The sequence below is a fragment of the Physeter macrocephalus genome, chromosome 18 (genome assembly GCF_002837175.3).
Source record: "Physeter macrocephalus isolate SW-GA chromosome 18, ASM283717v5, whole genome shotgun sequence".
In the NCBI taxonomy this organism is placed as follows: Eukaryota; Metazoa; Chordata; class Mammalia; order Artiodactyla; family Physeteridae; genus Physeter; species Physeter macrocephalus.
Window position 1 is genome coordinate 31,773,056 of NC_041231.1, and position 21,379 is coordinate 31,794,434.

Consider the following 21,379-nt stretch of genomic DNA (forward strand, 5'->3'; position numbering starts at 1 on the left):
TCCCAGGGCCGGGGCTGGTGGGTTCCTTTGCGCGCCGGGTTAATGGGCGGTAATTTGGTACCCTTGGGTGCACTTTGTTCTGCCCCTGTTCATTTGAATGCAAATGGGTGACCTGGACCCTACAAGGTGCTTATTAAATTGCGGTTTCCCTCCCTGCCTTTTCTGGAATGCAGACCTAGTGGAGAGAGGCTGCGCCCTGGCCCAGTCCGGTACGGCTCAGCTCGGCGAGCCATGGCAAGCTCGGCTTCCCTGGAGACCATGGTGCCCCCGGCCTGCCCGCGCGCTGGAGCGTCGCCGGCCACTTCCAAGACGCTGGCCTTCTCCATCGAGCGCATCATGGCTAAGACGTCGGAGCCCCGTGCGCCCTTTGAGCCCCGACCCGGGGCACTGGAGGCGGACGGCGGCCAGGGCAAGAAATTGCTCAACCTCTGCTCACCGCTGCCCTGTATGATCCCCCTCCAGCCCCTAGGCTACGAGGTGCCGTCCAAGACGCTGCTCAGTTACTCTGAGCTCTGGAAAAGCAGCCTCCGGGCGGGCGGCGGTGGAGGAGGAGGAGGAGGAGGAGGAGGAGGAGGAGGAGGAGGAGGAGGCGGCGCTCTGCTCACCGCTGCCCTGTATGATCCCCCTCCAGCCCCTAGGCTACGAGGTGCCGTCCAAGACGCTGCTCAGTTACTCTGAGCTCTGGAAAAGCAGCCTCCGAGGAGGAGGAGGAGGAGGAGGAGGAGGAGGAGGAGGAGGCGGCGGCGGCGGCGGCGGCGGGGGGGCCCCGGTGTGCGGCGCCAGCGGCTTGTGCAAAACCAACTGTGGCGTGTGCTGCAAGGCCGAGCTGGGCCTGGCGCCGTCTGCGCTACCCGCGGGCAGGGTCATCAAGCCGCAGGTCATCAACCAGGCAGTGGGGCTTCCGGCCAGCGGCTCGCTCTACTACTTCAACTACCTGGACTCTGCCGCGTACCCGCCGTCTGAGCTCCTGGGCGGCCACCTCTTCCCGTCCGGCCTCCTCAACGCACAGGCCCCCGCTGCCCTGGCTGCGCACCCCAAGCTCTTTTTGCTGGAGAACGCCAAGTTGGCCGGCCTGGCCGCAGACAAGTTCCCCCATCCGGCCCCCTATGCCCATAAGGAGCGCTTGCCCGCGCCGCTGGAGCAGGTGCTGAAGGAGAACTCAGCCCTGACCGCCGAGCGCGGCGGCGTCAAGGGCCACAGCAAGCTGCCTGGGGGCTCCGCGGACGGCAAGCCCAAAAACTTCACCTGCGAGGTGTGCGGCAAGGTGAGGCCCGGGGTCCGCGGGGGCCGGGAGGGGTGAGCAGTGGCGGCTGCCTCCCTGGGGGGCAGCCTGGACGGCCCCTTTCTCGAATCTGGGAGCGCCCCAGTAGCCGTCTACTCGAATTGGGGGCACCGTTGGGCCTCAGTTTCCTATTCTGCAAAATGGGGATGCCTTTGTCAGCGGCCACATGGGACTGGCACGAGCAGTGGGTTGGGAAGCTCTTTGCAAAATGAAAAGGGCTCTGGCTTCCGAAGGGGGTTTTTGGTTGGGGGAGGTAGGTTGTGCCCTCCCCAGGCTGACTCTGGACTCTCAGGACAGACACGCCACAAGGCCCCCTTGTGTGCTTCCATAGGTATTTAACGCTCACTATAACCTCACCCGCCACATGCCGGTCCACACCGGAGCCAGACCGTTCGTGTGCAAAGTCTGCGGCAAAGGCTTCCGCCAGGCCAGCACGCTCTGCAGACACAAAATTATCCACACCCAGGTACGTGGCCCCCGGGTCCGACCCGACCCGTACCCAACACCCGGAGACTGAGCGACGGCGTTGGGGAGAGGATGACCAAGGGATCCCCTAATAACCCCCATCAGGGGCCCCTGTCCCTTCAAGGTGCCCCTTCCAGGAGCACCCGAGGTGGCTTCTCCCGGCCGGGGCCTCAGCCTCACGGTGCGCACGCCCCTCTCCGCAGGAAAAGCCGCATAAATGCAACCAGTGCGGCAAAGCCTTCAACCGCAGCTCCACGCTCAACACACATATTCGCATCCACGCGGGCTACAAGCCCTTCGTCTGTGAATTTTGCGGCAAAGGCTTTCACCAAAAAGGTAACGTGCGGGGCAAGGCCCTCTCCTCACCTCCCCTCGGGACTCGGCGGGTCACCGCTAGCGGGAAGGCAAAGAAGGATCCGGAGAGAGGGAGCGCGAGAGCCGCAGGCTCCGGCGCGGCATTTCTTTGGAATCGGGTTGTGCAGGGTTTGGGTGGAAGCTCTCCGGGCCGGGTTAGTAGACCTCGCTGGACTCAGTCTGGTTGCACGGGGAGACTCCGAATTTAGGAGGGGGGAAGGAAGGAAGGAAGGGGCCGGGGGAAAGGAAGTAGGAGAGATACAAGGTATTGCGCTATACAGAAAGCGTCCCTTTGTAGCCGGGACTCTCTTCTGAAATGAAAAGAAAAAAAAAAAAAAATCGAGGCGTAATCCACCTCCTGGGAAAGGTTTAGGCTGGGGGAAACCGCTGCTGTCTCCAGGACACTCCGCTTGGATTCTCCAAGGCACTTTCGGATATCCAAGTGGTAGTTAGCGGACCAGAGGGAGTAACTTTTAAAATGAGAAGAAAAATAATAACAAGGGACGAAGCCCGGGTTCATGCGAATTTCTTCGAGCGAGGCAGCGGCCGGGAGAAGGACCCCATGCGTCTCTGGGCAGCGCCAAAGTTTCCGGGCCGGCGGAGCACAGCGGGAGGGAGGCTGTGTGGGCCTCAGGCCCCGGCGGGGCTGGGACGCGGGGCGGCTACGCGGGACTCGGCCCTCCATCCGGTAGTGAGAGCCCCGGGCTTGACGCGTACGAAGTTTGACAACTTCTTCACTCGGAGAGGTCGCGCCCGCCTAGCCAAGCGTCGCCTTCTTTGCGCGGGCACCTGAGCCAACCCCGGGACACCCGGCCCCTCCCCGTCCCGCTTCATTCCCACCCCCCTTTTTGTTTTTGGTCTCCTGTAGGGAACTACAAGAACCACAAGCTGACCCACAGCGGCGAGAAGCAGTACAAATGCACCATCTGCAACAAGGCCTTCCACCAGGTCTACAACCTGACCTTCCACATGCACACCCACAACGACAAGAAGCCTTTCACGTGCGCCACTTGCGGCAAAGGGTTTTGCAGAAACTTTGACTTAAAGAAACACGTGCGCAAACTCCACGACAGCGGGGGTCCCACCACCCCCTGCACAAAGGACCTGACTCGGACAGTGCAGAGCTGAGAGCTACTGCCTCGCCCTCCCTTCCGGCCCTATCCAACCCCCAAACAGATCACACGTATAAACTTATTTCTAAAATTAAAAGAAAGGAGAAAAAAAAAAAGCTATAGCAGAAAGGCTAAAATCTATTTATCGAAACCAGCATATTTTTGGAAAGCTAAACGTTTCCTCGATGACTGGCAGCAAACGCCTGGCTCCCACCTTTGTATATTCGGGAAACATTTAAACCCAGTGCGCCGAAACGTATTTAATTCCAGGCCTCGGCTTCTCCTCGGGCGGCGGGTTTTAACACCAGGCTGTCACGTGAACGTCCCGGAAGAGCGCGGCGCCCCCAGCCATCTTTATACAGCCATGTAAATCCTCCTGTACACACGAACACGGAATATATACATATATAACTCAATAAACAGAATCATTAGTGCGTCTTTTCTTCCCCCCACCCCACCGCCCTCGCCGCGAGTCAGCTCACACACCCCAAAGAAGGAAAAGGAAATAGGCATTTATAGCGTTTCCCGGCCCCAATGCGACTTCCTCTGGGGCACTGGGGCCAGGGCGAGGCCAAACCGTTGCTCGTGCGGCGCTAGCGTGTTCATATCCCCCAGGAACCAAGGCTCAAAGGCCTTCACCGGCCCCTACGTTGTACCAAGTTTTTATTTGGTAACTGTTCTGACCGAGGGATTCTGGGTGTTGCCTTATTTGGGTGAGAAAATGGCAAAAAGAAGGGGTTAAAAGGGGCTGGGTGTCCGAGAGCAGGTTTTGGGTGCGTGTCCCGGAGCAAAGAGCCGCGCCGCACCGCACCGGGGTAAACGGCCAGGGCGCTGCTCCGCCGGGGCGCTTCTGGGCACACCCCCTTCTCTGGGTGACCTAAGGGGAGCCACTCTTCCACCCAATCGTTCCTGGCGGCGAGAGCTGGAGGCCAAGTGTCCCAGCCTGTCCGGACCTCTGGGGCTCTCCGGCCCGCGTTGCGGTCTGGGGCCGGCCTCCGGGGGCGTGCGCCCTGCCGCGGGAGGGCGCACCCGGGCTCCCGCAGCTCGCCGCCGCCGCCGCAGCCCCCGGCGTCTTGATTACGGCGCAGTTAACCCATTTCCTGAATAGCCATCTCCGCCGCCGAGCACGCCGATGAAATGGTCTCACGCTTGCTTTCTAAGTAATGACCCAAATTAAGAGAGAAAACAGAGACCCTTCAAACAGCATTACATTAATCATCTAATCATTCCCAGGAGGGGGCCGGCCGCCGCCGCCCCGTTTGATCCGAATCTGGATAATCAAGAGCTCGGATTACTGGCTCGGCGCGCCGGGCCTTCTCCTCCCGCTCCCCCACCCCTAATATTCGCGCCGCGATTCAGCCCACGTTTTCTGGAACAATGTTGCCCAGCGCCGGGAGGAAATGTGGCGCGGGGCCGGGGAGTGCGCTTCCACGCAGCCTCGCCATTGCAAGGGCTAGGGCGCCGGCGTCTGAGCGCTGATCCCACGCGGGTTTCCACCGCAGGTGCAGGCTATTGGGAGAGACGGTTAATGCAAAGGGAAACCCCCAAGTAACTCTGAAAGTGACTCGAGCGAGGTTTATCCCAACGCCCGGTATACAGTAGGCGCTCAGTGCTGCTTGCGCAAGGGGCTCCCATCATCAAAGAAGCGCGCATTTCCCGCGCGCCTGCTCCACGCCAGACACTCAAAGCACATTCTTTCGAATACTCACAACCCGCGAGCTGGGGATGATTATTCCCACCTTGTGGAACGACGGAGAAATTGAGGCCGAGATAAAAGCTAAATGACATGCCTCGGGTCACAGGACTAGGTAGGGTCAGGGTTCGAAGTCTCGGCTTTTAGAAAACCCAAACTGCCTTCAGTCCTCGTCGGTGGAGGAGGAATATCCCGACTGGGACTCGGGAAAAGACATGCGGCTGCTGGGTGGACGCTCTGTCCAGGTCACAGCCAAAGGTTGGACCCCACCCCCAGCCCAGTTCGCACACCCATTGCGCGGGGAAGGAGAATTGTCGATTTTGTTTGCACAGAGGACAGCGACAGCTTCCTCAGGCTGTCGCGGGGGTATTTTTAGTACCTCCGATTCAGAAATAGGAACGTGTACATTAGAATTCCATTTCCTGAAAGGAGAGCGTCCTCGTTTTTTTTTTTGTATTCCTCTCCCCCTCCCAAGTCTGGGAAGACGCAGCCAGGGGAGGGGGGGGCGAGGAAGCGAGGAGGAATTTAAATGTTAGCTCGTTCTGGCTGCATTTCGCTGAGGGGAGATTGGGACCCAGAGGGATATGCAGATTTAACTCCGAAATCTCGGTGGATGCCACAAACCCCAGGAAACCCCACAATGGGCGAGGAGGACTTGGCGGCTAAAGATATGGAAATAGCGCCTTGCTCTTCCCAGACATCTATCCGCAGGGGGCTTGCGGGCTGGTTCGAAGAGTCCGCTCCTTTCCTAGTTATCGTACTAGGTTGTATGAGCCCCGCCTCATAGACACACACCCCTCCCCCATTTCTGGGAGCTGTTGGGTGCCCTCCGACAGTTGTCTCAACCAAAAATCCTTTACCTCTTGCATCTCTGAGAGGATCCTTGGCAGATGCGCTTCTCGGAGGCCAGACAATGGCCAGGGCAAGCCCACCTTCTTCCTAAACAGTTCCAGAACTTTGGGCAAGGGGCAGACACAACAAAATTTAGTGCAAAAGCATCCTCTTGGGGAATTCTTAGACAACTGCGTTAAAAAGTTGGCCTGCATATGGGAATCGTGATTCACTACTCCTCTTTCTCTTTAAGAAGAAAAGATAAATAAAAAATAGATGGGACACTCCCATGCAGGGAAATAACTTTCTAACCGTCAAGTAAGAGAGCCTTCTCTGAGGAACTTCTTCTGTAATGTTTTCACAGGAGAAAGACTAAAAGGGTTGCCCATCTCATAAACTGGAGAAATTTATTTCCAGGTGACAGTTCTGAAGAGGGTTGAAGAGCCCATGCTTGCAAACGACAGCAAATGAAATAAAACTAAAGCGTGGAGCAGGAGGCATTTCTCTCTTGGACTGCTCATTTCTCTCTGCCGTCGGGGAGAGGTAAGGAACCGGGGCTCTGAGCTGAACCTGGGCAGAGTTGCTGGAATGCTGCAACCTCCCGGAGGTTGTTTCCTCCTAACCGATTGTTCCTTAACCTTCACACCAGCGCCTGTCAATCGCTCTCACCTGAGAAGGTGTTATTTCACATCTGGTGGTAACTGTAGATAAACAGAGCTCTTCCCTATCTCTAGGTATTAGCTCTGCTTTCCCCAGGTTTAGAAGGCCCTCCTCCTCAGGTTAAGATGTCTGCTTCCTTCAGTTGTGGGATTCAAGAAAGGATTCCTTCACCTGAAAAGCAGTGCGAAGAGAAAAGGAACCTCCTGTCTGAATGACTCAACGCCTTTCACAGCCAGTGCAGGTTCTGACACCAACGCTAAGCCGTTGTAAGTAACCATCCTAACTGGGATCCTTCTTAGTTATTCCCCATGCATCGGAATTGATGGGTGAAAGGCTCTGTTTTCTGATTTTTTCCCCCCCTCTTAATATTAAACTGTTTGCATGACTCGTAGTTTCCATTATTAACAAATGACTTAAACAAGGTAGTCATCAGCCACATATTAATATTCTAACCTTGATTAAATTGAAGAGGCCTCCCTTTAAAAATATTTTAAAAAAATCAAATTGCGGGGGAGGGGAATCCTGTCACAGACACAAAAAAGACTCCAATTATCTTTTCCCCTACAAGATGTTTGTTCTGTCCATGACTGCTCACACTTCAGCAATCTTGCCAGCAAGACTCAAAAAAAAAAAAAAAAAAACCCTCCTTCTTCCAAAGCCACAGCCTTGTACATAACAGATTGTACAGTCCTGTTGCCTTAGGCGGGTAAGAGGTTCCTCTCTGCTAAGAGCGACACAGAGAAGTTGCCAGCATCCAGACGCATTTTGGGGGGCACTGTGCTCACTCTTGCCTCGGCTGCAGAAGTGTGCCTGTAACGTCCCCATTTTGCTGTTTGGCTTCTAAGAGGATAGGGAGCCGCCTGAGCCAGGCCTAGGAATCACAGCAACGAGGCATCCAGGTGTGCAGGTGGCGAATGAGCTGGGGGGAGGGGAGGGCCCGAATAACAGTGAGGGTTAGTTGAGGGGGGGGGGGCGCTGCCAAAGAGAGGACAGGAGTCTTGAGAAAATGCTGGGAAATAAACAACCTCAAGGCAGCTGCGTTGCCCTTTTCCCTGCACTTCCCTCTCAAACGTCTGAGCAACCAGTTTGCTCCTAGAAACATGTTAATTGCCAACGGAGCTCATTAAGGCATGCACATGCAAAACACAGCAAGAAAGATTAAATGGACAAAAGCGCAATAATGAACTGTCAACAATCGGGCCCATCTACGCGACCAGGATCACTCAAGAATGAGGCATTTAGAGGCAACAAAGGATTGTCTGAGACAGGAAGAAAAGACGACCTAGACTTTTGTTTAGTCAACACAATTGATTACAAATGAGAGATTAACAGGATAGCTTCAGATTTTTCTAAAAAGAGGCAGAAAAGAAAAGTCCAATTAAGTCCACCGAATGTTAACTACATTGCGTTCCATGCCTAGCCCCAAAGAAATTCTCATTAAACCATCCCTGGCGATCCCTTTTGGAAAGTAATTTGTCTCCCTGATGGAGCAGAGAAAGAGAATCGTGTAAAAGAAAGCGTTAGTTCTTGGCGCAATGAGCTTAGGAGACACACTAGAAAGAGCCAAAGGGGGAGTTAATGAGCATCTGACAAACTGCTTGGATTCAGGCCTAGAGAACAGCGATGAAAAGATGAAATTGGCCAACAACTATTCTTTATATCAAACATAAAAAGGCCAATCTGAAATGGGGCTGCTCAAAACTGGTTGAAAGTACATAGCCCAAGAGAAGGGAGCCACAGCCAGGCCCCTTGGTGGACACTGGACAGAAAGAGACAGAACTCAACCAGCCAAGAGCTAGGAAATAGGCGGAAAGATGGCAAACTCCAGCCACCGGCCCCACGCCTTTGGAGGTGCTGATCTGAAGCTTTTGGTGCCCACCGCCTACCCTCTGGAGGTTACTTTCGTGAGTGAAAAATGTATCAGGCTAGCCTTTGAGGATTCCCTAAAGGTTCTGGTAATCTGGTCATTAACTCCTGGCATTCGTCAAACTCTTCCTTTCTCTTCTAGAATCATAGCCAGGGTTACCGTATGTCACTAATTCACATCCAGTTCTTCCACTCTCCCTCCTAGTGACCATTCAAAATCCTCACCCCCAGGTGACTGCCTTCCGAATTCTGCACAGAGCACAGAGGTGGCAGGATCATCATACACAGCTTTGTGGACCAGGTGATGAATTATTTAAATTATTAAGTTATTTGAATTATTTCTTATAGTTCATCTGGCTTTAAGTGTCCAGCTCATTTTAACACTTCCTTTTTTTGAACTAAGTAGGTCAATGTATTTGTCTCTCTGAGACACATTACATCTTAATTAAACATAAACATCCAGGCATCCTAGCAGCAGAAGTGTTTGGGGTTCTCTTACACTCAGTGTCCAGTAAAGCCAGGTAAAGAGAATCCAAAGGTGTGATGGGGTTTCAACGTACTCCACCAGCTAAGGAACCCAGAACAAATTCTGTGGTTTCTTAATGCCTTATTTATTCCATCTTTGACATGGGACTGGTGCCATCTCAGATACTAGAGTGCAGCATTGAAATCTTGATTCTAGGTTTTGTACTCTTACTCTCAAATCCTTGGTAACAGCTATCACATTTCTGAGGGCTTGGCTTGCACTTCAAGGCTTTGCTCATGCTTCATGGAAAAAATGTCTTGGTGCCTAGAAGTAAAGAATGGGGAAGAAAAAGTATACCAAATCAAAATAAAAACAGTCATCTAAAGACTCGTTCTGGTTTTCAAAGCACAGAGGTGTTATACAATCTAGAAAGGTGGATTTCAGGAAATGGGGGAGAAAACAAGACTTTTCTATTGTAGATCAACCAGAGTCTGATATAATTCGGTTTTTATCAAGGTAGCCTGCCAAGGCCACGTGACCTGACACACAATCTTTGCAGTTTCTCTCCTCTCTTCAATGTTTTTCAGTCCTGGGTCATTTTTGGAGCTCTTTTTTTCTCCAAGAGTTTCAGTGTCCTCATTTTCCCCCCCAAAGTGGGTGGTACTGAATTGCCTTGGGAAGGATAACATTATTTATAAGGAGAAAGTCAAATGAGGGGTTAGGAGTCTGGCACCAGAACAGCTGAGTTCAAATCCTAGCTCAGGTACTTATCAGGCAAAACTACCTTGTCTCTGTTTCTGCATCTGCAAACTAGGACTAGTTCCAATCACACCTGAAACTAATATAATGTTGTGTGTGAATTACACCTCAAAAAGAAAAAAAACAATATCTCACAAGGCTGTTGTGAAGCTTAAATGAGTTAACACATATAATTAGAACTTAGAATAGCACCTGGCACGTACATAGGCTGTATAACAGAAGTTAACGATGATTATTAGAAAAGCTCAAGTAGTAAAACTTGAATACGGCACTTTATAAAGAAACTTTACCTGTGTTATCTTATTGACTCCTCATTACATATTCATTAGGTAGGTTTTCTTAGCCCCATTTTAAAGAGGGGCAAACCAAGTTGCCGAGAGGGTATGACTTCCTTCAGTTCACACAGCTGGAAGGCGATGGAGTGGGGACTCACACTCAGATGATTCTGTCTGACTATGGGTCATGGTTCTAACAGGAGAGTGCACAAGAATTACGTAACATTTTTGCTAAAAATGCACCTGAACCCCATTTACTGAGAGGCTGGGTCAACAGATCTGCTCTGTAGCCCAGGAATCTGCATTTTAACCGGAAGCAGTTGGCTCCCAACTACACTTTAAGAAACGCTGATTTAGCGTCTGTGTTCTTTCTGCCTCACGACGATGCTGCCTGTAAAAGATGAAACGACATCATCAGCTCTTCATAAACTAATTAATACACTTGATCATTCATTCAAGAAATACGATGTGAACACCTCTAACGTGTCAGACACTATGCTGGGTGCAGGAGTTACAAGGAAGAGAATTCTGGGCATAGCCTCTGCCCTGGAGTTTATATAATAGAGTAGGGGAGAAAATCACATTCAACAAAAATCCCCATATGATACTTGGTTATGAACATGAAATTGGGCATTCAGTCCAGTCTGGGGTGGGGTGTGTAGTGGACATCTGTTATTTTCGCCTGCTGATCATCATTCTCCCTTCTGGGAAAAACATCCAACATTTCCTTTGGAGACGCCACCTCTTCCCCACTCTGCGTCCATAGGTTAAGGTGGGGCTAGTCCATCCCTCCATGGGGGCATGTGACCCAGGCCTGGCCAATCAGAGCACAGCATCTTCTGGGCCACAGTGACTGGCTCAGGACTGGCCACCTGACCCAAACGGGGCAATAAAGGTTCTGCCCTGGCCTTAGGCAGATGCAGAAGTCTTTCCCGTGGGGTTCACGGGTGGGTTGGGCGTTTCTCTGGGGTCTGGAGTACGCATGTTACAATGTTAGGAAAGACCTTCCCGTACTGAAAGTATCAGAGGTGGAGAGGGAGAGGAATTGAAAGGCGGCCCGAAAGACCCCATCGGACTCTGGTGTGATTGAAGCCTGAGGCACAGGTGGACTTCGTAGCTCTTTGCTCTAATATGGAGTCTCCCTGCTCTCGCCCTGTCACTCCTGACGGACACGGGGCAGAAGAAAGGGAAGTCTGAGATGCCTCTCTAGAGGAAGTCACGCCTGCATTGCGTCTTCAAAGAGCGGGAGGTGTTAGCAGCCGAAGAAACGGAGGCAGAGCTATCTCAAGCAGCCTACGTGGAAGTCCAGAGGTGAAAGAAAGACGGTGAGTTGATGCAACCAGATGCGGTTGAGTATGGCTGAGATTAATATCATGAAGTGTGACTTTGAAACTTAGCTCTGCTCCTGAGCAGCTGTGAGAGTCTGGGGTGCAGTCTTGCCTTCTCTAAACCTCAGATTTCTCCTCTGCAAAATGGGCACCGTAGTAACATGGGCCGCTCTGGGTTGTTATGATTCAACGCAGTGCGGCTAGTCAGACGCCTCATCCGTTGCAGGTGTTCAGGTAAAATGATTGCGATTATTATCACCGTAAGGCGAGGCACCTTAAGAGGGAGGGACTGGTCGGCATCCTAAATTTCCCACGTTGTCCAGTGGAGGGGGTCTGCTGGAGCTAGAGCTGTCTTGGGGCAGAGATTGGTACCTTAGCACCCTGTCAGCATCTGCCTGGCTGTTGAAGCCTGCCTGTTTCTGAGTAAAGCAGGGAATATAGATGAAATATCAAAGACTTTGGCGTCCCGTAGACCAGCCGCTTCTAATAACACTCACCAGCTGTGTGACCGTGGGTGCGCCTGCTTACGTTGACACCCAGCTGACACATCTTTAAATTCGTTAACACTGAAGGCCTGTTAGAAGGACTTAAATGAGATAATATGTGTAAGTGCCTGGCACATAGTTAATGAGCAATAAATTATAGCTGTTTACTCTGACTGCTAATTACTACTACAGTTATTACCCTTCACATTTCGAGATCCTCGGTGCAGGGTTCTTTAGCAAATAAAGTGCTATAAGCAGGACAAGGGCATGGATTGTCTGCTTTGTTCGATGCCGTGTGCCCAGATGCTTGGCACATAGTAGGTACACTAAAATTAAGAGCTGGATATCAGCCTCCACTCGTCCCCACGGGCAGGGAGGTTACCCCACTCAGTCTTCTGGGCAGCCACTGCAACTCTCATCTTGTAGCAATTCAGCCGTAAAAGGAATATTTATTGAAGGCCTGTTATGCACCGGGCATTGTGGTGGAGCTATAGCTGTGAACAAGACAGACTTTGGCCTTGTGGAGCTACGCATCCTAACGGTGGGACACAGGTGATGAGCAAGCCAAGAAACAGGAAACAGATTCAGATTATGGTACACGCCAGGAAGGAAATCAAAGAGAGTACCTGACAGGACATATGTGGGAGAAGGCTGCTTGAAATAAGTGGTCGGTACCAGTCTAGGTAAAATGCAAGTCCCTGATACACCCAAGAACTAAGAGAAGCATCAACACAACTCAAGTCGGCCCCTGGAATTAATCCACTTGGACTTAATCACAAAGCTTCTCCTCCCGCACAGCTCCTAATTACCCACTGGTTGGTCCAGCTCAAATCTGCCTGGGACTCAGAAAAAGGGTTTTTCAAGGTATGCTACAGAAAAGAAAAAGCACCCCTGGGCAGTGGGTGCTGTAGGCCATTGACCCACATACCATTTTCCCACTGAATGGCACGGTAATTGATCAAAGTAAAAAAATTTATAGAAAGAGATACTGCTGCCATGTTTTTAAAGCATGCGTTTCCCAGCCAAGTCTCCAGATGGAATCACCGAAGCGACACATCCTTGACTTAAATGTGACTGTTTAACAGTTATATTGGGTAGGCCATATTTTTCTAAAGGAGGTGGTTGCTTGTCTTAGGAGCTTGAGACTCTTAACAGACTTTTGGGTGAGAGCTTTCCAGGATACCACTCTTTTTCTCTCACTTCCTGAAGGCACAGAAGTCCGAGACCTAGCTGTAGTGTCAGGAGAGGAGAGTAATAGTAGTGAACTGTTAACATAGCTCATGGAATGACGAGGTTTGTGGGATGTCTTCATCACACTGACTGCCACTCATGAACAGTTCGTAAGCGTAAGCATGGTTCTGTTGTTTGTATTCACCTGACCATTGTCTACCTTCCCTCCTGGTTATCAGCTTTCTGATTTTGCTTTGAGGGAGCTGCCCTTCCCCACTGAACACAGATCTTTGGAGTTGTGTACAAGGCCCCCCCCATGACATGTCCACCAGCCAAGGGACAGGCGGGGAGCATAAGCTAAATCACACAGATGCTTTCTTTGGAATGCAACCCTTGAGCAGAGAGATGAGACTATAAATAACTGGAACTCATTCATTCCCCGGAAACTGTGGATCAGCCCATTATAGATCCTGAGTTGCCCTAATTCCTGCCCTTCTGAACCTGTGATTATAACCTTCCCTTTGTACTGTTAGCTCCCCCATAGCATTCCAATGAATGAATTTTCCACACAAATTGACCAGAGTTCTTTTCTGTAGTTCACAGCCAAAGATACTAGGACAGTAATCTTCTCACCCATGGCCCACCTTGTCCTTGTAATCCTTAGAAACAGAACATCTGAAGTTCAAGACTGGTTTTTACTGCCCATCATTTTTATAGTCTGCCTAAATCCCTTCTTCTGGTTGTGAGAATCTTTCAAGTAGACATGGCCCACTTTGCGACATGAAAAGCGTTTGGAGGAAGAAAACTCTATAACCCTATCCACACCTCACATTATTTATTTATTTATTTTAATTTTTGGCCGCATTGGGTCTTCGTTGCTGCTCGCGGGCTTTCTCTAGTTGCAGAGAGCAGGGGCTACTACTTTTTGTTGCGGTGCACGGGCTTCTCATTGCGGTGGCTTCTCTTGTTGCGGAGCACGGGCTCGGCGCACGGGCCCAGTAGTTGTGGCTCGCGGGCTCTCGAGCACAGGCTCAGTAGCTGTGGCGCACGGGCTTAGTTGCTCCGTGGCACGTGGGATCTTCCCGGACCAGGGCTCAAACCCGTGTCCCCTGCATTGGCAGGCGGATTCTTAACCACTGCGCCACCAGGGAAGTCCCACACCTCGCATTTATATACAGAATAAAAATGTCTCCAGAGGTGCGGCTGCGGCTGAGCAAGCAACTCAGGGATGAGAAAAGTTACAGCGACAGCACTACCGTGATGAGATTTAGGGTGGTTCTGCTTAGAAAGAGCTCTCAGGAAGGGAAATGGACAGATGTTGATCCAAGGGTACAAACTTCCAGTTAGAAGTTTAATAAGCTTTGGGGATCTAGTAGCACTGTGTGTGTACTTAACAGTACTGTATTTTATACTTGAAAGTTGCTGAGAGAGTACATCTTAAATGTTCTCACCACAAAAAAGAAATGGTAATTATGTGACGTGATGGAGGTGTTAGCTAACACTATCGTGGCAGTCCTTTCACAATATACGTGTATCAAATCAACATGTCGTACAGGGCTTCCCTGGTGGCACAGTGGTTAAGAATCCGCCTGCCAATGCAGGGGACACGGGTTCGAGCCCTGGTCCGGGAAGATCCCACATGCCGCGGAGCAGCTAAGCCCGTGCGCCACAACTACTGAGCCTGCCCTCTAGAGCCTGCGAGCCACAGCTACTGAGCCCGCATGCCACAACTACTGAAGCCTGTGTGCCTAGAGCCCATGCTCTGCAGCAAGAAAAGCCACCGCCGTGAGAAGCCCGCATACTGCAACGAAGAGTAGCCCCCACTCGCTGCAACTAGAGAAAGCCCGCAAGGAGCAGCAAAGACCCAACGCAGCCAAAAATTAAATAAATAAATAAATAGATTTATTTTAAAAAGTTGTACATCTTAAACTGACACAACGTTATATATCAATTATATATCAATAAATCTTGGGGGAAAAAAACAAAATACCTCCCCACCAAAAAAATAAAGAAGAATGAGCTCTCAGGATATTATCTGATTATTTCTTTCCAGTACTCCCATGATTTAGGGACAACTTAAGTGTAGTCTACTGAAAAAGAGGACTTCTCAAGACAGACTTTAGGAAGATACTGGCTGAGGTCAAGCAGTGCATTGCGAGAAGGCTGGCTTTCCTTTGTGGGAGTCTGAGCCTAGAAGTTTGAGCTTTGTTTATTGATGGACACAGATCCTATAAACCTGGTGGACATAAGAGCCAAGAAATTTATCAATATCTCTCTTGTGTCCCTTTCCAAAAATAAATCGGTATAATTTTACCCAGACCGCTACTCAATAAGGTGATCAACAAAAATAGAAAATCAAGTTAACAAATAGGAGGAAAGTACACTAGCTACTAGGGTTACTGAGAGAAAGGATTTGCTGTGACAGACACTGAATTTCTTGGTAGCTAAAGGGAAGGACAGTGGGTTATATTATGCTGACATTCTTCAAGAGATGCCAGAAAACAAATAGAACCGCTTCCTTGATCAGATTTTTCTTGCAGATTTCAAGTTACCTCTTCAGTCTTGAATATCGTGAAGTCTGTGCTCATAAGCCCGCATATAGGTTAGCACCAGCTGGATTGTGTAGTAATAACTAGAAGGTGCCAGCCAACTTCTGTCATGGCACGGCGTACACAGAGTACAAATGCGGAAAGTCAAAGCCCCTCTGCCTTGTGGATGATTCATGAAAATGCATCACTTTTAGATATATTGTCCTCTTGGCTGGAATTTTCTCTCATATAAATTTCTCACAGGTTATACGTCTCTGATAAAATGTGCAGGTTTTCTCTGGGGAGGAGGGCAGAGCGGAGTTGGGTGTCTTGAGTGAGCCAGAGTAAACGCAGGACTTAAACTGTAGGCCTAGGATTAATTTGAAGAACATGCGGGGTCTCGACGGTTTTCTCTGAAATCTATAACATTGACGTAAGACCACTGACGATCTACTGCAGAAGAATATTGTGCTGGAAACAGAATGCACTGATGTTTGCAGTTGCATCCCTCGAGGGATGCTTTGCCGAACTCACAAGTGGCAGCTCTGGGCTTAAAGTACTCCTCACGCCACTTCTGCTTAGATCATAGGAAATCAGTAGCTTTGGAAGTCAGTGTTATATATTCCATCCTCTGGGAAAACAGATGTCAGAGTGTCTACTAGAGAGAAGAGATTTTCATTTCCCCATGAGTTGTGTTGTTTTGCTTTTGTTAATGGGGGTGACTTCCTGTTTGGTGTGTTTTCGCACCTCTGGTACTTTGCACCTGCTGTTCCCGTTCTCAGCCTACAGAGTGGCCTCCTCGCCTCCCTCACTTATCTAGTGGCTGGCTTATGCTCATCCTTGGAGCACAGCTTGCTTTGGAAAGGAACGAGTTACGTAATACTGAATCTCTAGGAGCCCTTGGGGTGGGTTTGGTCTCCAAAGAGGCTTATCCCTGGAAAAAGGCCTAGCTTCCCTCACTCCCCCTCATTATCCTAGGTGGGCTTCCTCTGGTCTTCTCCCTCTCATTCACTCCCCATTTCTTCCCTTCTTTTTTGTCTTTAAATTTATTTATTTTATCCTTGGCTGTGTTGGGTCTTAGTTGCGGCGCGTGGGATCTTCGTTGAGGAGTGCACGATCTTTCATTGAGGCACACGGGCTCCTCTCTAGTGTGTGGCGTGCGGGTTTTTTTTTTCCTCTCTCTAATTGTGGCGCACAGGCTCCAGAGCGCCTGGGCTCTGTATTTGCGGCACGCGGTCTCTCTCGTTGAGGCACGCAGGCTCAGTAGTTGCGGCACGGGGGCTTAGTTGCCCCGCAGCATGTGGGATCTTAGTTCCCCGACCAGGGATCGAACCCGCGTTGCAAGGTGGATTCTTTACCACTGGACCACCAGGGAAGTCCCTTTTTCCTTCTTTTTCTTCATAGTACTTAGTACAAGTCATATGCCTCTCGTTTGCTCCCTGAGTATACTGGGAGGACCACAGTGCGGGGCCATGTCGTTACCTGTGGGTGTTCCATGCCCAGCTCCATGCTCGTCAAATCTAGGTCTGAATGAAGTTAGGTATTTTCTCCTTTTAAAAAAAAAAAAAAGAAAAAAAGGAAAAAAACATTGAGTGTTGAAAAGGATATAAAAAGTTCGGAAAGTAACTGTTGCTGGTCCCACTCTCTCTCTCAAACTGGGGGGACAACAACTCAAATCAGCAGGATTTATTTTCTATCATGAGAATGAGCACTTATCTGGCATTTACTAAGCACAGGGAATTTTTTTTTTTTTTTTGCGGTACGCGGGCCTCTCACTGCTGTGGCCTCTCCCGTTGCGGAGCACAGGCTCCGGACGCGCAGGCTCAGCGGCCATGGCTCACGGGCCCAGCCGCCCCGCGGCACGTGGGATCTTCCCGGACCGGGGCACGAACCCGCGCCCCCTGCATCGGCAGGCGGACTCCCAACCCCTGCGCCACCAGGGAAACCCTTCCAAGCACAGGGAATTTTATGAACACTATTTTTCATTCTCTCAAACCTTCAAGGCACATGCCCTTTCGTTTGGGGGAAAGGGAAGCTCCCAAAGACTCCAGTGTGGCCCAGCTCTTATGGGCTGAGTAGGCCCTGATGGTAGAGCCAACTTGCTCTGTGCCTTTCCCACCTTCGCAGGAAGTCTTCTCGCCTCCTGGATGTGGCTCAGTTCTATGCCCCCTCACAGATTAGTTCAACACAGCTTGCTTCCTCCAAATGCCCCATTCGAAACTCTCATAGCTTTTTGTCTGTAGCTCTTGCATGATGTCTGACATTTTTCTACCTTGGGTCACCAATTTCTTCTTCAGATTGCTTTCCCAGGGCTCCCAGCCTACCTCCAGTCTATGGGTACAATCTCATCCTGTGTTGCACTCCCCTTCATTCTTTAGGGATTCGCTGTACTGGTGTCTTTCTATCCTTGCAGCAAGCAACGTTCTTTCATGTCTCGGGCCCTGGAATAGGCAGCTTCTTCTGTCTGATGCACTCTTTTCCCCAACATTATATTTAGCTCCTCTGTCCCACTGAAGACTCACCTCCAATATCGCCTCCTTGGAGAAGTCTTCCTCGACACCCAGACCCGTTTCCCCTCACCCCATTTGGCATTATGCAAGGACCTGGATTTTGTTTTCAGCATGATCACAACTAGCAGTAATTTTTGTGAGCTGGTTCACTTGCTTGTCTTTCTTTCCTGCTCTGATCTAAGCTCCACGAGGGCAGGGACCATGGCTGCCACGTTGATTGCACGTCCCCAGCACCCATGTGTCTGGACTAGCACAGTGCCTGGCCCGCAGTAGTTGCTCAGTAACTATTTGTTGCAAAAATATCAGATCATGTCACTCCTCTGCTTGAAACCCTTGAATGCTTTACCATTTACCACTCAGAGTAAAAGCCTCACTCTGACTTTCAAGGCCGTAGCCCCCATACCCTTGCATTGGCAGCTCTGCTTCACTCCAGCTACACTGGCCTCCTTGATGTTGCTCACAGATGCTAAGCAAGCTCCTGCCTCAGGACCTTTGCACTTGCTGTGCCTTCCTCTGGAACCCCCTTTTCCATGCATTCTGTCTCTCTCCCTTCAGGTCTTTGCTCACATCTTGCTCCCTGAGGAAGGCCTTCCCCTACTAATCTGTTTGAAATGTGAAAATTGCCTTTACACACCCTCACACTCGCACTGACTCCTTCCCACTCGTTCCCTCCCCCACTTCCCTGCTTTATTCATTGTCTATCTGCCCCTACTAGAGTGTAGTCTCCATTAGGGCAGGGATTTTTATATATTTTCTTCATTGCTGCCTTCCTTGGATCCCAAAATAGCACCTAACACATAATAGGTGTTTAGTAAATATGGAGTGAATGGCTATCTTGGCCTTTCTGATCTGCGCCATTGTTCTTCATGGCCCTCAGAGTTCCAGCAAACCTTCATTGAATATCACTTCAAAGAATGAATTAATCTGTTCCTAGACACTAAATATGGTCCCTTCAAAGAGTGTACCAGACACATTTGGATAAACTACAGATCTTCAGCAAACACGTCAAAGACTCTCAGAGAAATAATACTGCAAACCCTTAGCTTTCTGTTATCACTGGTGAGTCCGGCTAATCATTAATGAAACAAAATGATGTCTTTACTTGCCATCATTTTTCTCCTCCCCCCCGGACATCTCTCCTGGCTTCCTTTCTGCAGACTCACAGTTTCTTTTCTTTATAGACTATCTCTGGGCTGAGGAACTGGCTCTAAGGGTGGGGCAGTTCTAGCAATGAATTGAGGTGTATAAACTTTTGGGTTAGCTCTACTCATCAGAGCGAACAAAAAAGCCATCAAAAAGAGCTGAAGAGGGTGGATTCATTAAGCGTTTTCTAACCTCATTTATCCAAAGCTAAAAGCTGCAGCTCAAGGGTGACCTTAATTAGTATGGCTTTCTAGTCACTGCAGGTCACAAGGCGTGGGTTGGTGCCTCCTTCTGTACCAGCTGGGCTGTATGGACCCTATGAAGTGACGCTGTCTGAGTATTTTGTTTTTGTTTGTTTTAAGAAGGAGACCTTCCTTTTAGGGTATAAGATGTTTCCTTTTGCAGAGCACTTAGGATGCTTTGCTGCCAGTGTTCTTCTCTCCCTGGGTTCACTTTTGTCCTTGGGTTCGTTCTTTCTTCTCCGCCAGCATCTTGAGCTGCTCATCAACATAGCACTTGGCAACCTCTGCTTCATGCACTGCTTTCCTCACCTCTGTCCACCCTCATTTACAAGCTTCTTGAGCACAGGAAGAGTAGGGGTTCCAAGAAAAAGCTCAGTGAAAAAATAATAAAAGAATATAATTCGTCCTCCTCTTTTCATCAGTGATTTGGATTGCTAACTTCTATTTGACCTAAGTGTGAGTCACATTCTAACTACTCTTCTCAGATGACCAATGAAGAACAGAGTCTCGTTTTAACTTCTTAAGAAATTTAGGCAAAAATATTTGCAGAATCCTTACTTATGACCTTGATTTTTTTTTTTTTTTTTTAATTACATCTTAGCACAGTTTAAATGCCTCTCACGGAGGCCTGGCTGGAAATCCCTTCTTTAGCTTTATTTTACAGAGCGTATTTCTTTAGTGTATTTTATTCGTTAGCGTATGAAAATTCATGAAAAAATTTTAAGAGTTAAAAAGCCATGAATTTTCATAAAAACTCATCTTTCGTTAATCAGAAATGCCCCTTAAGCCAAATAATTTCTAAATCCTGCTTCGGAATTTGCTTCTGTTCTGTAGCACTTAGACTGATCAATTTTCAGAAGTTGTAGGAGAGAAAATAAATTCTGTCTCCAAACGATGTTTATAATCTCAAATCTAAATTAAAACATGTCGATTCCACAGCAATAGTCACTATGGAAATAGAAACATATAGGCCTCGATTCTAAATCAAGAGAGTGTTTAGCTGGGTGGTATATATTTTCCATCATGTTTTTGAAAAATCTGTTACAGTGTATGCATTTTCAAAGGCTTGGATTTGATAAGCTTCTAAGAAATTGTACATGTGTGGGTCAGATTAGAATTAAATGTACTTTGTATACTTTTCAAATGTGGTTTATAATGTCCTATCCCTATTAATGAAAATCCCTATTGAATTTTTAGACTTACTTTATGGAATTTTAAAAAATACTAAAGAAACATTTGAAATCCATGGAAGCTTCCGTCTCAGGCAGATATGCCTACACATTATCTCCATTCAAATTCTACTAAAATTCAAATCTTGTATTAAGAATACTAACAAGTGTAGAATGGATTTTAAAGAGTTTAAATAGAATTGCCACTCACATCTCAATTTACACCTAATCATCAAGCTTTATTTAGTTTCAGAAACTGTTTAAAAATGTATTTGCTGGGTCTTTCCTGGTGGCGCAGTGGTTGAGAATCTGCCTGCCAATGCAGGGGACATGGGTTCGATCCCTGGTCCGGGAAGATCCCACATGCCACGGAGCAACTAAGCCCGTGCGCCACAACTACTGAGCCTGCACTCTAGAGCCTGTGAGCCACAACTACTGACCCCGCGCGCCTAGAGCCCATGCTCCAAAACGAGAGAAGCCACCGCAATGAGAAGCCCGCGCACTGCAACGAAGAGTAGCCCCCGCTCGCCGCAACTAGAGAATGCCCTCGCGCAGCAAGGAAGACCCAACACAGCCAAAAATAAATAAATAAACTAAATAAATTTATTTTAAAAAATTAAATAAATGAAAGCTCTCCACACACACACAAATATATATTTGCTAGTTAAAAAAAAATCAGCTTTAAAAAAAAAAATCCCAAACGTAATAATAGAAATAATTTACTCTGAAGGTATATCATGTAAAAAAAATTTTTTTAAGTTACTTATAAGTTATAGAAATCAAAAAAGCTTTTTTCCCCTTTGTTCAGCTGAATAAATGTTCATCCTTTTCAACTTTTTGTAGCAAGTAGTCAGCAAATATTCCTTCAACCAGTATCTGCATGCCTACTATGTGCTAGGCAATGTTCTAACATAGAATGTCACGTCTCAAATAACAGAAAACAAACATATGCTGTGATCAGTTTGCTTTAAATAGCATTCGCCAAGCATATAACTCCTTTACATAAAATACATAATTCTTCTCATTTAAAAATTACATCAT

The 21,379-nt window shown here is 48.8% G+C and overlaps 1 protein-coding gene across 1 annotated transcript; it reads left to right on the forward strand.

Moving 5' to 3' along the window:
- Positions 1-231: 231 nt before the first annotated feature.
- Positions 232-3,229, forward strand: FEZF2 (FEZ family zinc finger 2). Its single transcript, XM_024124155.1, has 5 exons — positions 232-541; positions 723-1,264; positions 1,614-1,748; positions 1,951-2,083; positions 2,970-3,229. The coding sequence occupies exons 1-5, from the start codon at positions 232-234 to the stop codon at positions 3,227-3,229; spliced, it is 1,380 nt and encodes a 459-aa protein (XP_023979923.1).
- Positions 3,230-21,379: the final 18,150 nt, after the last annotated feature.

Bases quoted from the DNA above. Each gene is read 5' to 3' on its own strand.
- FEZF2 (XM_024124155.1), top strand. From the start codon at position 232: ATGGCAAGCTCGGCTTCCCTGGAGACCATGGTGCCCCCGGCCTGCCCG. The intron at 542-722 runs GTGGAGGAGGAG...GAGGAGGAGGAG, and splicing joins CAGCCTCCGGGCGGGCGGCG to GAGGAGGAGGAGGAGGCGGC. The intron at 1,749-1,950 runs GTACGTGGCCCC...CCCTCTCCGCAG, and splicing joins ACAAAATTATCCACACCCAG to GAAAAGCCGCATAAATGCAA.